The 13,032-nt window shown below is 43.6% G+C and overlaps 1 protein-coding gene across 2 annotated transcripts in view; it reads left to right on the top strand.

Annotated features, from left to right (window-relative positions):
• The window catches only part of Thsd4 (thrombospondin type 1 domain containing 4), a 628,562-nt gene extending 615,783 nt beyond the window's left edge, over window positions 1-12,779 (top strand). For both annotated transcript variants that reach the window (XM_046426595.2, XM_046426596.2), the window contains 3 exons: window positions 475-654; window positions 2,798-2,942; window positions 6,912-12,779. In XM_046426595.2, the coding sequence (XP_046282551.1) occupies window positions 475-654; window positions 2,798-2,942; window positions 6,912-7,054 (468 nt within the window). In that variant the 3' untranslated portion in view covers window positions 7,055-12,779. The remainder of the gene's footprint in view (window positions 1-474; window positions 655-2,797; window positions 2,943-6,911) is intronic.
• The last annotated feature ends 253 nt before the right edge of the window (window positions 12,780-13,032 follow it).

Genomic DNA, 13,032 nt, shown 5'->3' with positions numbered 1-13,032 from the left:
ATTTTATGTGTTCAAAGAATTTTAATGTCGCCCTTCTTCCACAGGTGTGCAGGCTCTGGGAGGTTAATTCATTCATGCTATCCACCCTCTAAGAATCTAAAAGATAAAACAAAAATGTCAGCTCATTGTTTTAGGACCTCTGAGAGGTGTCAGAGTCGACTGGATAGAAACAGCCAAATTAACTGGCTGGCAAGTTCCTTTAGGGTAAGAGAAACTATTCAGTCCCAGCACAGAAGACAATGTGGTATCAGGGACCTTGAGTGATGCCAACCCAAGGGCACTGACTCTGCGTTCCAGAGCAGAACTGTTAGGAAAATTGGAATCCACATGTAGCTTCTCCTCCAAAAACATCTTCAGGTTCCCTTGGGTTCTTCTCACTGACTTGGTGGCAGAGTGGGTGCTGTCCCTTGATGGACAGTAGTTCTTGTTCCCTTTCTCTCACATGGCACCATCTTCCTCTGTTGCTTTCTCCAGTGTTCCATCGGGTGTGGGAGTGGGACACAGCAGAGGGAGGTGATTTGTGTGAGGAAGAACGCAGACACTTTTGAAGTGCTGGACCCCTACGAATGCTCCTTCCTGGAGAGACCCCCCAGCCAACAATCGTGCCACCTCCAGCCTTGTGGAGCTAAATGGTTTAGCACAGAATGGAGCATGGTAAGTCACGGTGCTCTCGGTAGAGATTGTTTTAATACAGTGTTCCCCTGCTGGCCCCCCAGAGTCACCTCTGGGCCAGGCTGGGCTCAGTTGAAAAGTGGATTCTAGACTCTCTGTGGCAATCTACTCTAAGTAGCTGCTACTGGAAGTAGCCCTGCTCAGTGGGGGTGAACCTGAAGCTTGGATGATCTTGACTTCTAAATTGTAGGGCAGTGACTATTTCAGTGTGCATAAGAATCATCTGGGGATCTTGTTTGAAAAGACCAACTTTGGGCCCATCCTGGACAAAGACTGTATTTTTAATAAGCAGGATGCAGTCAATCTTGGTCTGCATTCTGAGAAACACTGCTGCAGAGGAACAGTAGCTGATTGGATTAAAGAATGTTGCTAAAGGTACTATATTATAATTTAGAAGTAAGGTACTGGGCTGGGGTTCTGGCTCAGTGGTAGAGTGCTTGCCTTGACATGTGAGGTACTGGGTTTGATCCTCAGCACAACATAAAAATAAATAAACAAAGAAAAAAAGTAAGGTACTAATATTATAACTTATAAATTAATACATCTTTAAAGAGTGTTTTCTAGTTTCTCATTTCCTCCACCGAAAGAGCCTAGGAACAGTGACAAATACAGTGCAAAGGGCACTCCTGATATCCAAATTACAGTTTTGAAATACTCTTGCCAGAAGGGGGGACCAGGGATTCTTAAAGGAACGGCTGATTCCAGATCTGAGACAGCAGATATGAGCTTTTCATCAGCCATTCTCAAAAACAGCTGAATTCATATCCAAAAGACTTAGAAGGCAACTTTTACAGTCTTCGGCTAGACACTGATGGATGGTTTGAGCATTGGTAAGAATAATAAGTACAATTAACTCAATGAAACACATTATATATGTTTAAATCCATCAATTTGTAATAGTTTTATAGCAATTTTTAAAAAAAGTAAGAGCTAGAGGATGAGCACAGTGGTAGAGACAGCACTTGCCTAGCACACACAAGGCCCTGGTTTGATCCCCTGCACTACAGGAAAAAAGCAAAAGCAAAAAAAACCAACAAATAAATAGTTTTTAAAAAACGAAACAAACTAATAGATCACCATTACAGGATGTTATAGAATCACCTCATTATTCTGAAAAGTGATAAAGAGAAAGAATCAAGCATTTACTTTTTTTTTTCTTTTAATTATATCACTGGGTAAGCACAAAGTAAATCTGGGGAAGGGATTCTTAAGAAGAAATGAGAGAGGGGCTGAGATGTGGCTCAAGCGGTATCGCGCTTGCCTGGCATGCGCAGGGCGCTGGGTTCGATCCTCAGCACCACATAAAAATAAAAAAATAAAGATGTTGTGTCCACCGAAAACTAAAAAATAAATATTAAAAAAAAAAGAAGAAATAAGAGAACTACAGTATCATGTTTCAGCCCCAAATGATCTAAGGATCTGGGCATTACATGTCAGTGGCTGCTAACATCCCCAGGAGAGAGAGAGCCATACAACTCTCAATCAATCCTGCACCTGTTGAGGCCTCTTCTAGACCCAATTCAATGGATGGAAATACAGAGAACAGAGGAACATGTAAAATCCATTCAGCAAAATCCATTCTTTCAGAATTCCACAGAAAACTTACTCAGTTCTTGTACCCAAAAATGTTTGAAGTACCAGTGGGAAAAGCCACTGGAAAAGAAACTTGTGGATTAAGAGTCAAAAAAGACATCAACTAATTGCCATGTGCAGACCTGATATGAATCCTAGAATGTAAGGAAAAGCAAGTGCTTATAAAACCTGTGAGATTCATAAGGCAAGTAAAAATAGGAACACTGAATATATATTTGATGAGAAGGAACTTTTAGTTTTTAGGTGTAACAATGGTATTATAATTTTTAAGGGTCCTTGTCATTTAGAGCTATAAACCAAAATATTATGGAAGAAGTGATATGATGCCTATATTTGCTTCAAAACAGTATGAGGAGTAGAAGTGAGAGGGGCATAGATAGGACACGGCATGAGTTGCGCTCTGGGTGATAGGTGCATGGGAGTTTGCTTTAATATTCTGTCTCCATTTTGGAAATGTTTGAACTTTCCCAGTATCTTCCCTCTCCAGTGTGTGGACCTAATAGACTGACATTTCCTCTTTGTTGCCATGCAGTGCTCCAAGAGCTGCCAGGGTGGCTTCCGGGTCCGGGAAGTGAGGTGTCTGTCAGATGATATGACCCTAAGTAATCTCTGTGACCCTCAGTTGAAACCAGAAGAGAGAGAATCTTGTAACCCCCAGGACTGTGTCCCTGAAGTTGGTAAGTCCCCTAAGTTCCTGTCTTAGAGAAAATGTTCAGCCAGGTATGGTGGCACACACCTGTAATCCCAGCGGCTCGGGAGGCTGAGACAGGAGGATCGAAAGTTCAAAGCCAGCCTCAGCAATGGTGAGGTGCTAAACAACTCAGTGAGACCCTGTCTTTAAATAAAATACAAAATAGGGCTGGGGATGTGCTCAGTGGCTGAGTGTTCCTGAGTTCAATCCCTAGTACCACCACACTCCCCGCAAAAAAAAAAAAAAAAAAAGAGAGAGAGAGAAAATATTCATCTTTCTTAAATTCTGAAAATGCCAAACTGATGTAGGTGTGTCTATGACCTCATACAGTCATGGAATTCAGGGGTCAAAATACTCTTGACATTATAAGTTAAAGGGTTTAAGATAACTATTCACAGCATGAATGGCTATCCCAGCCAAAAGAAAAACATTAGTGTGAATTCATTAACTTTATAGTGCATCCAAAGATTTAGTTCTTTCTTCTTAATGTCAAAGTAGTAAAATTTCCAACTTTTAATTGTATATGCAAATCAGTATTGCTTGTCCATAAAGAGGAATGCTGAGACCTCACAGCAGCTTGGTTGAGAATGGAGGAAGGGGAGATTCAAGAACAGATAGAGACAGTGATGGAGAGTCCAACCCGATGTCTGCATGGCACAGTCCAGAATCTCAAATCAAGAATGAAGAGATCCCAGTGGGAGAGTTAGCCACCACATGGCTGGAGTCCTGCAGGGAACGACAGCCCTGCAATTCAGGAGGCCCCACCCAACCTATAACCTAGAAATTGGGTCAGGTTCCCTGGGGTGTGTTCATGAGGAATGGTCCCAATCCTTGTAGAACTGAATTACAGTGAGAAAACTAAGGAAGGTAACTTACATATCTACTGGGCAAAAGAAGGTGTGAGGTGGGTGAAGATGCAGCTCCAGAGGCATACTGGATGCCCCCAACCCCCACCCCCACAGTCTACTCAGAATATGTTGCCAGGCTTGCCAGGACTGGCTCCAGAATAGAAATGTGCTGAGCTTTTATTATTCAGATGATGATGATGATGATGATGATTCAGCTTTTCACTGCTGTGATCAAAATGCCTGATAAGAACAATTTAGAGGAGGAAAAGTTTACTTGGGACTCTCGGTTTCAGAGTTTTTTCCATGGTCAGCTGACAGAACATCATGGCCAAAGAGCATGGAGGCAGAAAGCTTCTCAGCTCATGGCAGCCAGGAAACAGAGCAAGGAGCCAGGGACAAATATATCATCCCAAGGGCACCCCCCCCCCCAATGACCTACTTCCTCCAGCCATGCCCCACCTGCCTACAATTACCACCCAATAATTCATTCAGTTTATCAATCAATCAAATAGATTAATTCACTGATTGGCACAGCTCTCATAATCTGATTATCTCACCTCTGAACGTTCCTACTTTGCCTGTCATGTGAACTTATTGGGGGATACCTCATATCTACATCATAACGCCCTATTAAGGTCTGGATCTGGAATGTCCCCCAAAGGCTCATGTGTTAAACACTTGGACCCCAGTGCATCACTGTTCAGAGGTGGAGTTTTGGAGAAGTGAATGGATCCTGAAGATTCTGACCTCATTTGTAGATTAATCCATTGTTGAATTCATAATCTGAATGGACTAATGGGAGGTGGTGGAAACTGTAGGAGGTGAAGTCTAGATGGAGGGAGAGGGTCTTTGGAGGTGTGGGGATGACATCTTGTCCCTGACCCCTTCCTTCCTCTCTGTTTCCTAGCTGCCATGAGTTGAGCAGCTTTCCTCCACCACGCCCTTCCACTCTGATGTTCTTCCTCCCCTCAGACCCAAAGCAATGGAGTCAACCAACCATGGACTGATACCTCTGAAACTGTGAACCAAAATACACATTTCCTCCTTTAAGTAGTTCATGTCAGGTATTTTGGTCACATGGAAGAAAAACTGACTAACTCTAACCCCCTTTGTTAGAATTCTTCAGGGTCCCTAGGTACCTATTTACTCTCCTCATCATCATAGTAACATTAAAGGGAACATGGTAATGTATCAGTAGGCTGTCATGCCTAAGGCCCTGGGTTCAATTCCCAGGACCAGATGGAGAAAGAGAGAGATTTACTTATATCCCATTTGGGAGTCTCAAAGCTGAGCTCCTGCATTGGCTCAGTTTGAGTGATGGTCTTCTTGGTAACAAAGTCCCAAGACAGCACATGACATCACGACGTGGCAAGAGACAGGGAGCACACCATCTCTGGTCTCTGTGCCTCTTCTTATAAAGCCACCAGGATTCATTCATGGGACTCCATCCTAATTACCTTTTCCAAGTCTAATCACTTTCCCAAGACCCAATCTCTAAACACCATAGCCAGATCAAGTTTCCACCCTCTCGATACCATTATGATCCTGGGGGTTAAACATCTGCAACAGGGTGGGGACAAGCCATATTCAAACCATGGCATTTCTCCATTTATTTATACATGTTATAAAGCTACAAAAACTAAAACTATATAGTACTGTTACTGGCAGAGACAGCCAACTGTTACACCACAGAATTCTGAAACAGACTTTTTTATCCAAGGGAAATTAACTAGGATAATGGTTGAAAGTTAATTGAGGAAAGGAGAAACTTCCATTGTATTGAGACAATTTTTTTTTATTAAACAAGACACCTTAAATCTTACATCATGCCATATACAAATAAATACAAGTGCCCAATAGATTAAAGAGCCTAACAGAAAACACTATAAAAATGCTAGGAAAAAAAAAATGGGCTGGGGTTATGTCTCAGAGGTAGAACACTTGCCTCGCATGCATGGGGCACTGGGTTCAATCCTCAGCACCACATAAATAAATAAAATAAAGGTATTTTGTCTATATACAACTATAAATTTTTTAAAAAATTAAATGCTAGGAAAAAAACTATATATAGCTTGGAATTGGTTAAAGCCTTCATAAGCTAAACCCAAAATCCTAGATGTTATTGCTAGTTATGAGAACACAATAAGTTAAAAGCTGTTTTCCTGTTTAGGATGTCATAGCCCAAGTTGGAAGGAAGGAAGGAAGGAAGGAAGGAAGGAAGGAAGGAAGGAAGGAAGGGGAAAACAAAGAGGGAGAGGAAGAGAATAGGAAAGATCATGAGAAAATATCCAAAACACATTTTAGGAGAATGTGTTACCATCAGTATAAAACACAATGTCCAGCCAGGAAGCTGAGGAACAAGTTTGATATAATTACTGTGGCTAATTTGTGCACACACACAAACATGTTCACTTGCATTGGCAATACTACGAGTTGAAAACTTAATTTAAATTTGGATCACAAATTGTCCCTCACGTTGTTTTATTAAGGTCATATTATAATGCAATATTGAAAAGAATACTTGTATATGTTAAGTTGCCTGCTTGTCTCAGGCACATGGATATGGATAATTAAAAACAGTTTGAATTGCCAGATCCTTGGAATTGCTTATGCAGGTTTCAAAATCAGGAATGATTGGCATAAGAAAGTCATCTGTTCTGAAGGCCCGTCACTCAGCTGACACACATTTGGCAAAGGTTTCCAACTAATAAGATGTGATATGAATTTTTGTTTTACCCCTCCAATTTGTTCATTTATTTTTGCCTATGGTGTCTTTTCAATGGGGAAAAAGTATTTAGTTGTTTACCAATTATGTAAAATCCAATTAAGGGAAAAGGGAACTACAAGATTAACAAAATAGGGCTGGGGCTGTGGCTCAGCGGTATCGGACTTGCCTGGTATGTGTGAGGCACTGGGTTCGATTCCCAGCACCATATATAAATAAATAAAATAAAGGTCTATCAACAACAACAAAAAGTCCTATTTAAAAAACAAAAAAGATTAACAGCAGGAACAGGATGAAAAGCCACATCCACAGCCCTTCCTCTTTCCACTGGACCAGGCTGCCTCTTGAGCTCAGGAGTCTTGTGTTCTCTCTCCCGCTACAGATGAGAACTGCAAGGACAAGTACTACAACTGCAACGTGGTGGTCCAGGCGCGCCTCTGTGTCTACAACTACTACAAGACCGCCTGCTGTGCCTCTTGCACTCGTGTGGCCAATAGGCATGCGGGGTTCCTGGGGAGTAGATAACATCCCGCATCGCATCTCGTCAGCAGGGCAGCATCCCTGCCCTCCCCGGGGGCTGTAAGCAATGTGCCTGGCTGGCTCCCTGGCCCAGGACACTGACAGTCAACTTCATCACCACCCTTGCCTTTGGTCAAGTGTAACCAGGAGCTTTGTGCCCTGGATGTTAGAAAGCCACAGTGGGTCCTTTAATCATCGTCATACACTGATGACACCTCCCTTGAGACCTGGCATCTGCTAACGGTGCTCTCTGAAAACCAAGCCATGGGAAACTCCATAGCTCTCAGCCCAACTCCTGCCCTGGTGCTTTGCACATAAGCAGACAGGCCACTAACCAAGCACTGCCTCATCCCTGGTGTGACTGGCCTTCCAAAATTAGTATCCTTGGACAGTCAGAGGCAGCGCTCCGTCCCAAAGACCCGCCAAGCCTTGCTGAGACCTGTGCACCCTCTGTCACCTCAGCCTGGCTGTGCCTGTTTTCATTCTCAAAGACATTAGACTGTTCTGCTGCCTTATGACACAGATATCTCACATTAATGTAGTGCTTCATTGTTTAGCAGGCGTATTCACAGATATTAGTTCATTAGTCGTCACAACGTCCCAGAATGGGAAGCAGGGGATAAATAATCGTCCCACTTTATTGACAAGGAAATATCTGAGGCTCAGCTCAGGTCATTGACCTGCCATTCCGTGGCAGAACTGAGTGCCTGTTCCAATCGCCTGCACATGACCCTTACCCAACCGCACCTCTACCACTATAGAGGTCTTAGGTGTGAAGGATGCAGCTTCATTTCTAACCAAAAGCCTGAAATTTCCACCAGCAACAAATTGAATTCTTTCCTCCACCTGGAGGTCAAGTCCTCATCCCCAGGATTCAGATTTCTGTTTCCATTTTCCCCACAAAGTCACAGGCCCTAGTGACAGGACTCTGCAGGTTTGGCTGAACTCCACCCTCAGCAGAACTGTCCCATGAGACAAGAAAGCTAGAGGGAGAACCAGGTGATTGCCTGGGATTCTGGCTCCATTTCAAGTTGACAAGTCCCTCTGCCCATGGGCCTTCCATGTGGCAAAGCAGATTCCCAAGGCCCACAGCTCTGGGCTCTGGGCTCTGGGCTCCTGCCTTCCTCAGCCATCTCTCCCGTGCTCTTCACCACCTAGTAGAAAGTCGAGCGGGTAGGTCCCCCAAAAAACATCTAAATCACATGACTCCCAATCCTTACCTCCTCCCAGACTTGACCAGGAAGACCCTTACCTGTGCAGCCAGCCTGGGAAAAGGAGCTGTAAAGCCCCTCCCATATTTCCTGACTCACTTTATCCAACTATGTAGTCCCAGAGGCGTCACGCCTGCAGCAAGGTGTAGCACATATTGAAAGATGAACCAACTGAAAAACCACTTAAGAGCAACATTTTCTTTTCTTTTATCCATTAAGAAAGGTATCAAGCTAAATAACTGTAAACTTATAGAAAATGTCTCTTATTTTTGGCCCTGGGCATGTTACTCTTGTAAAGCAAGCCTGTATTTTTAGCAACTGAGTTTCTCCCATGAGCTCTTTTACCCGGAACTCTGCCAACTTGATGATTATTTGCAGCTTTGGGAGGTGATATCACCAGCCTGGCCCAGCACATGCCACTAGGATTCCCACAAGCCTTGGGCCTTCTGAGGGTCCCTCCCAGCTCCTCTTCCTGGAGAGCACAGGCACCACTTCCCACAGCATCTCCATCTCCCCTGATGCTCATGTGACTCCTGCAGGTCCACAGCCCAGCAGAAGCCCAGCCTGCCCTGCTGACCAAACAAAAAGAGATGTGAGAAGCCACATATATGGACAGTTTCTGTCCAGTGCCTTCTGTTTCCCTCTTGCCACTTGCTTTTTCTTCTTGTCACAGGGAAGTTTTTTCTATAATGCAGCTGCTTCCAGATATCGCTAAACAAGCTGGTCATTTGAAAGATTGTCTGGAAGAGGTTTTCTTTACATGCTGGAGTCAGGACAGAATGGAAGAGAGGAAGGCTGACTTTTAGCTCCAGTGAGGGAAAATGTTCCAGCCATCAAAGCTGCCCAACAGAGGCATGGGACACCACACCCCATGGTCTCTCTGTTCCCAAAGGGACTTCTCTATCAAGTAGAAGGAAGGGGCACATGCTGGTCCTTCCAACTCAGGAATCTCATGACCAGGTGAGGTCAACATGGCTTTGTCCCTTTGACATGAAATAGCGTCCTGTGATCCTGAATGTTACCTAACGGTTCCTTCAAAGGACTATGATCCTCTCACAATAATGGCCAGGTAGGAACAAAGGGACATGTCTTCCAGGAAAAAGGGCACCTCAGCAAGGGGTCTTTTTATTCTTACAACAAACAACTGAGATGTTCTTGGAGTTTGTTAGTCTTTGGAAGGTTGTAGATTATAACAGAGGGTTTGTTGACATTTTTGTCTTAGAAAGCCAATTATTCGGGTGTCCAAATGCCCTTCTCCATCGCACAACCCATGCAGTCAGACTGTTGGGTGTTTTCAGACCACTTTCCTGGGAGGAAGTCTGAGAAAAGCCCACCTTGGGATGACCCTCTCCCTCCAGCGGGCTCTGTCTGCTTCCTCTGTCCCCATTTTTTTCACCCTCTCCTTTTATTATCTGCCATCTCCTTCTCAGGTCTCTCCATTTTTCCTACCTTGCCATAATGTGGTATTGAAATTTTTATCTTAACAGGTTTTTTTTCTGTGCATTGGATTGCCCCATTTCATGATCTGAGTTTTTTAATTAGATAAACTAAAGCTATGATATGTTTTTCTCGCAAAAAAAGCAAAACTTCCAACAAAAGTAGTTTGCTTTGTTTCTTTCACTATCAGAAAAGGAAATGGTGCCTCTTGCTGCCCTAGGTAGAAGCCAACCCGACCTATCCATCCTCCACATTCTCACCACCACCTGGAGTTCTTGCCACAGAAAAGGGACCTCATAATAACACTAACAAGACACCTTGTCAGCCCGGCCACTAGAGGGCATCAGTTCCCTTCATTAAGCCATAGCTGTCAGCTGGTGAGAAACCGCAGTGAGGGAGACTCCTTTCAGCTCTTGGGAGTCACAAGAGCCACTGTATGGCAGGCATGCTCAGAACTGCCCTATCTGTCCTTTTGTCTCACTTCTCTGGCCCAGAGTTCATTGGATATTGTTTTTTCTTTGTCCTTCCACTTATTCTCAAAATGTTTAGGTTCAGCACTTTTTGTTTTAGAAAGTGTGGCTTTATAAAGGAGTAAAAGGGACACCAGCCTGGCTTATTTTCATGGAGCTGTAAGGCAGAGAGAGAAATCTAGATATTGCCTTTCCAGGCCACTATTACTGAGCATGGTGGCTCATGCCTATAATCCCGTGACTCAGGAGGCTGAAGCAGGAGAATCTCAAACTCAAGCCAGCCTTCCTAAGCAACTGTCTTTTTTTTTTCATTAATACACCTATTTTAGAGTTGAAATATCAATTTCTAATATGGAAGAAAATATAAATGTAAGACAAGCTGAATGATTGTATCAGCCTGGAAGGCAGAGACCAGCATTTGATCCCTTGCCATACAAGACATGTTTTAATATGACTTAGGAAAATAGATGCCCTACCAATAGAAATTGGGGATAACATGAAATTGTGGAGCTAATGGCTTGGGTAACAGGTTCTGAATCAAATAAGATCAGGGAAGCTAGAATAAATCCCAAAGCTTCACAAGTCAGTAGGAAGCAACATAAAGGTTTACATTTGGATTTTTTTTTTAACTACACAAGTAACAGGTGCAAGAGATGTAAGAGTTTCAGGTAACTCAGCTCAGTGTATTGAGAAAGCAGGAGGAAGCCACCAAAAAAATAAACAAAACTTAAAATACATTTAGACTATGCAAGGAGAAAACATGGACAAGGGTCAAACCCCGTTTTGTCTGTGATCATTGGAGCCATGCTTTAGGAAGACTGTTGATCACGTGTAACATTCAGATGAGAATGTCCAGTCCAAGTGAAGAGTGCAGATGATCAGAAACAGCAGAAAGGACCTCCTGAGAATGTGCAGCCTGGAGCAGAGACTCAGGCACCAGGAAAGTCATCTTAGGACAAGGAGGTACAAGTTGCAGGAAGCCAGATTTTAACTCTTGCAGGAAAACCAACTGTCCACAAGTTGGATCCTGCTGAAGGCAGAGGGATTCTAGGAAAGGTGGTGACTGACCCGTCATGGAGGTATCAGCAGAGGCCAAATGGCCATGTGTTGGGCTGCAGGAGAGGGATTCAGACATCTGGCTGGGCACCATGATGTTCAAGGTCATTTTCAGGTCTGAGCTTTGGTGATTCTGTAAGAAGCACAGTTTTCTCTAATCCATCTGTTCTGGGATGGCAAGTGCACTGCCTACATACTTCCCCTTCCTGACTTTTGCCACCCTGTCAGCCATTTCAAGCTCGCCAGTACACCGCTCCCCTGAGCTGGTTGTGGCCTTGTATCTCAGAGCATCGTTAACAACATGGTCAGCGTTGCCTCATCTGGTCCTGTGCCACAGAGGAGTGTGCCGGCATGCTGTGACCCTAGCTGCCTCTCTGGGATCACACATGTTGATGGAGGCTGAGCCTCCTCCTGGCTGGGCTCCTTTACCTAACAGAATTCTCTTACCTCCTCTGATTTCTTGCACCTTTGCTGGTGCAAAGTAATTCTGTCCACCCTGAACCATCTGTCCCCCATTCCTGGTCCTATCCAACTCCCATCATGCCATGGAAAAATGACCACGAGATGGTGGAAACTTCCAGCCAACCTTCTCAGCATCTTCCGGACAATGAGTCCCTCACCTCAGTGAGAGGAAACCCATTCTGTTACACAAACTAACTCCCACATGCCTTGACCCCCAGCTCCCCGCCATCCAGTTTGACAGAAGGATATAATTTGTTATAACTTATTATTTTGTTCTTTGTAAATACAAAATGTTTATAGGAAATATGTATTCTGAACTCTATGTGCAGAATGAGTCACTACATCAAAATAGTTCTATTATTTAGAGTATGTTAATTTTAAAGGGACCTAATAGGTATTTATTTACATATGCCATCCACATTTTGTGTAAGATCATTTGATCATACTAACCCAGTTCCCTGGAATGTTGCACACAATAATGCCTAAGAGATTCTAAGTCCATTTTTTACAATTGTTTAGTATACTGATTAGCCAAACTCCTTGGGGTTTAAGGTCAAGTATAAACTGCTCCACTTTTTGACTCGTTCAAGGGACTTTTACCCCTGGTATTGTACCTGAACCGGATTTTCTGTCTTAAATATTATATTTCCTCATATAATCTGCTCTCTCCTCATCCCCCAACATTTGGAGAAGGACATGTGTCTTGTCCTTCTCGTTCTTTCTTTGTTGCCTTCTCTGTTAGGCTCACCAGCATCTGTTGCTCAGGAGGACTGGTCAGAGCTGGGAAGGAGAAGGGTCGCCTGGCAGGATGTGGTAGCCTCCTCATTTCTGATGACACCTCCACAGTCCCTGCTGGGGCCAGTTCCTCGGGGATGTCCTGTGAACCACATGACTCAGAGCAAGAAGCTCGCTAAATGCTCCCATCAATTCCATGTTCCTTTATAGTGTTAAATTATTATGTAAGAAGGTGGTGAGTAGAAGGTGAATTATATGAGTAAATGCAGTCTGTTTTTCTCTTCAGCAAAAATGACAACTATTTTTGTGTATGACTAATTTATTTTTATTGTAAAAATACAATAAACTGGTTAAAAGATCTGCTTTGGTAACATGTGTTTTCTCCGACCTTATTCATGCTCTATCCACATTATTTCCAATACCACCCGCCTCCAAAAAGAAGAATGGAGCCTTTCAGAGGGAGTTGACTTGTCAGATGTTGACCTGGGTGCTCTCTGGGCAACTGGGCCAATGGGGAACAAGACACACCCTTGATAAAAAGAACTCAAGCCTGTTAGTTGACCCAAGTTCGGCACCTTGGCTGTGTGTCAGAATCACCTGAGATGTTTAAACA

Source organism: Marmota monax, unplaced genomic scaffold (assembly GCF_021218885.2).
Source record: "Marmota monax isolate L192 unplaced genomic scaffold, Marmota_monax_Labrador192_F-V1.1 WCK01_AAM20220418_F8-fsc00078, whole genome shotgun sequence".
Taxonomy (NCBI): domain Eukaryota; kingdom Metazoa; phylum Chordata; class Mammalia; order Rodentia; family Sciuridae; genus Marmota; species Marmota monax.
Note: the sequence above shows the minus strand (reverse complement) of the source record. Positions and strands in the feature narration are given on the sequence as shown.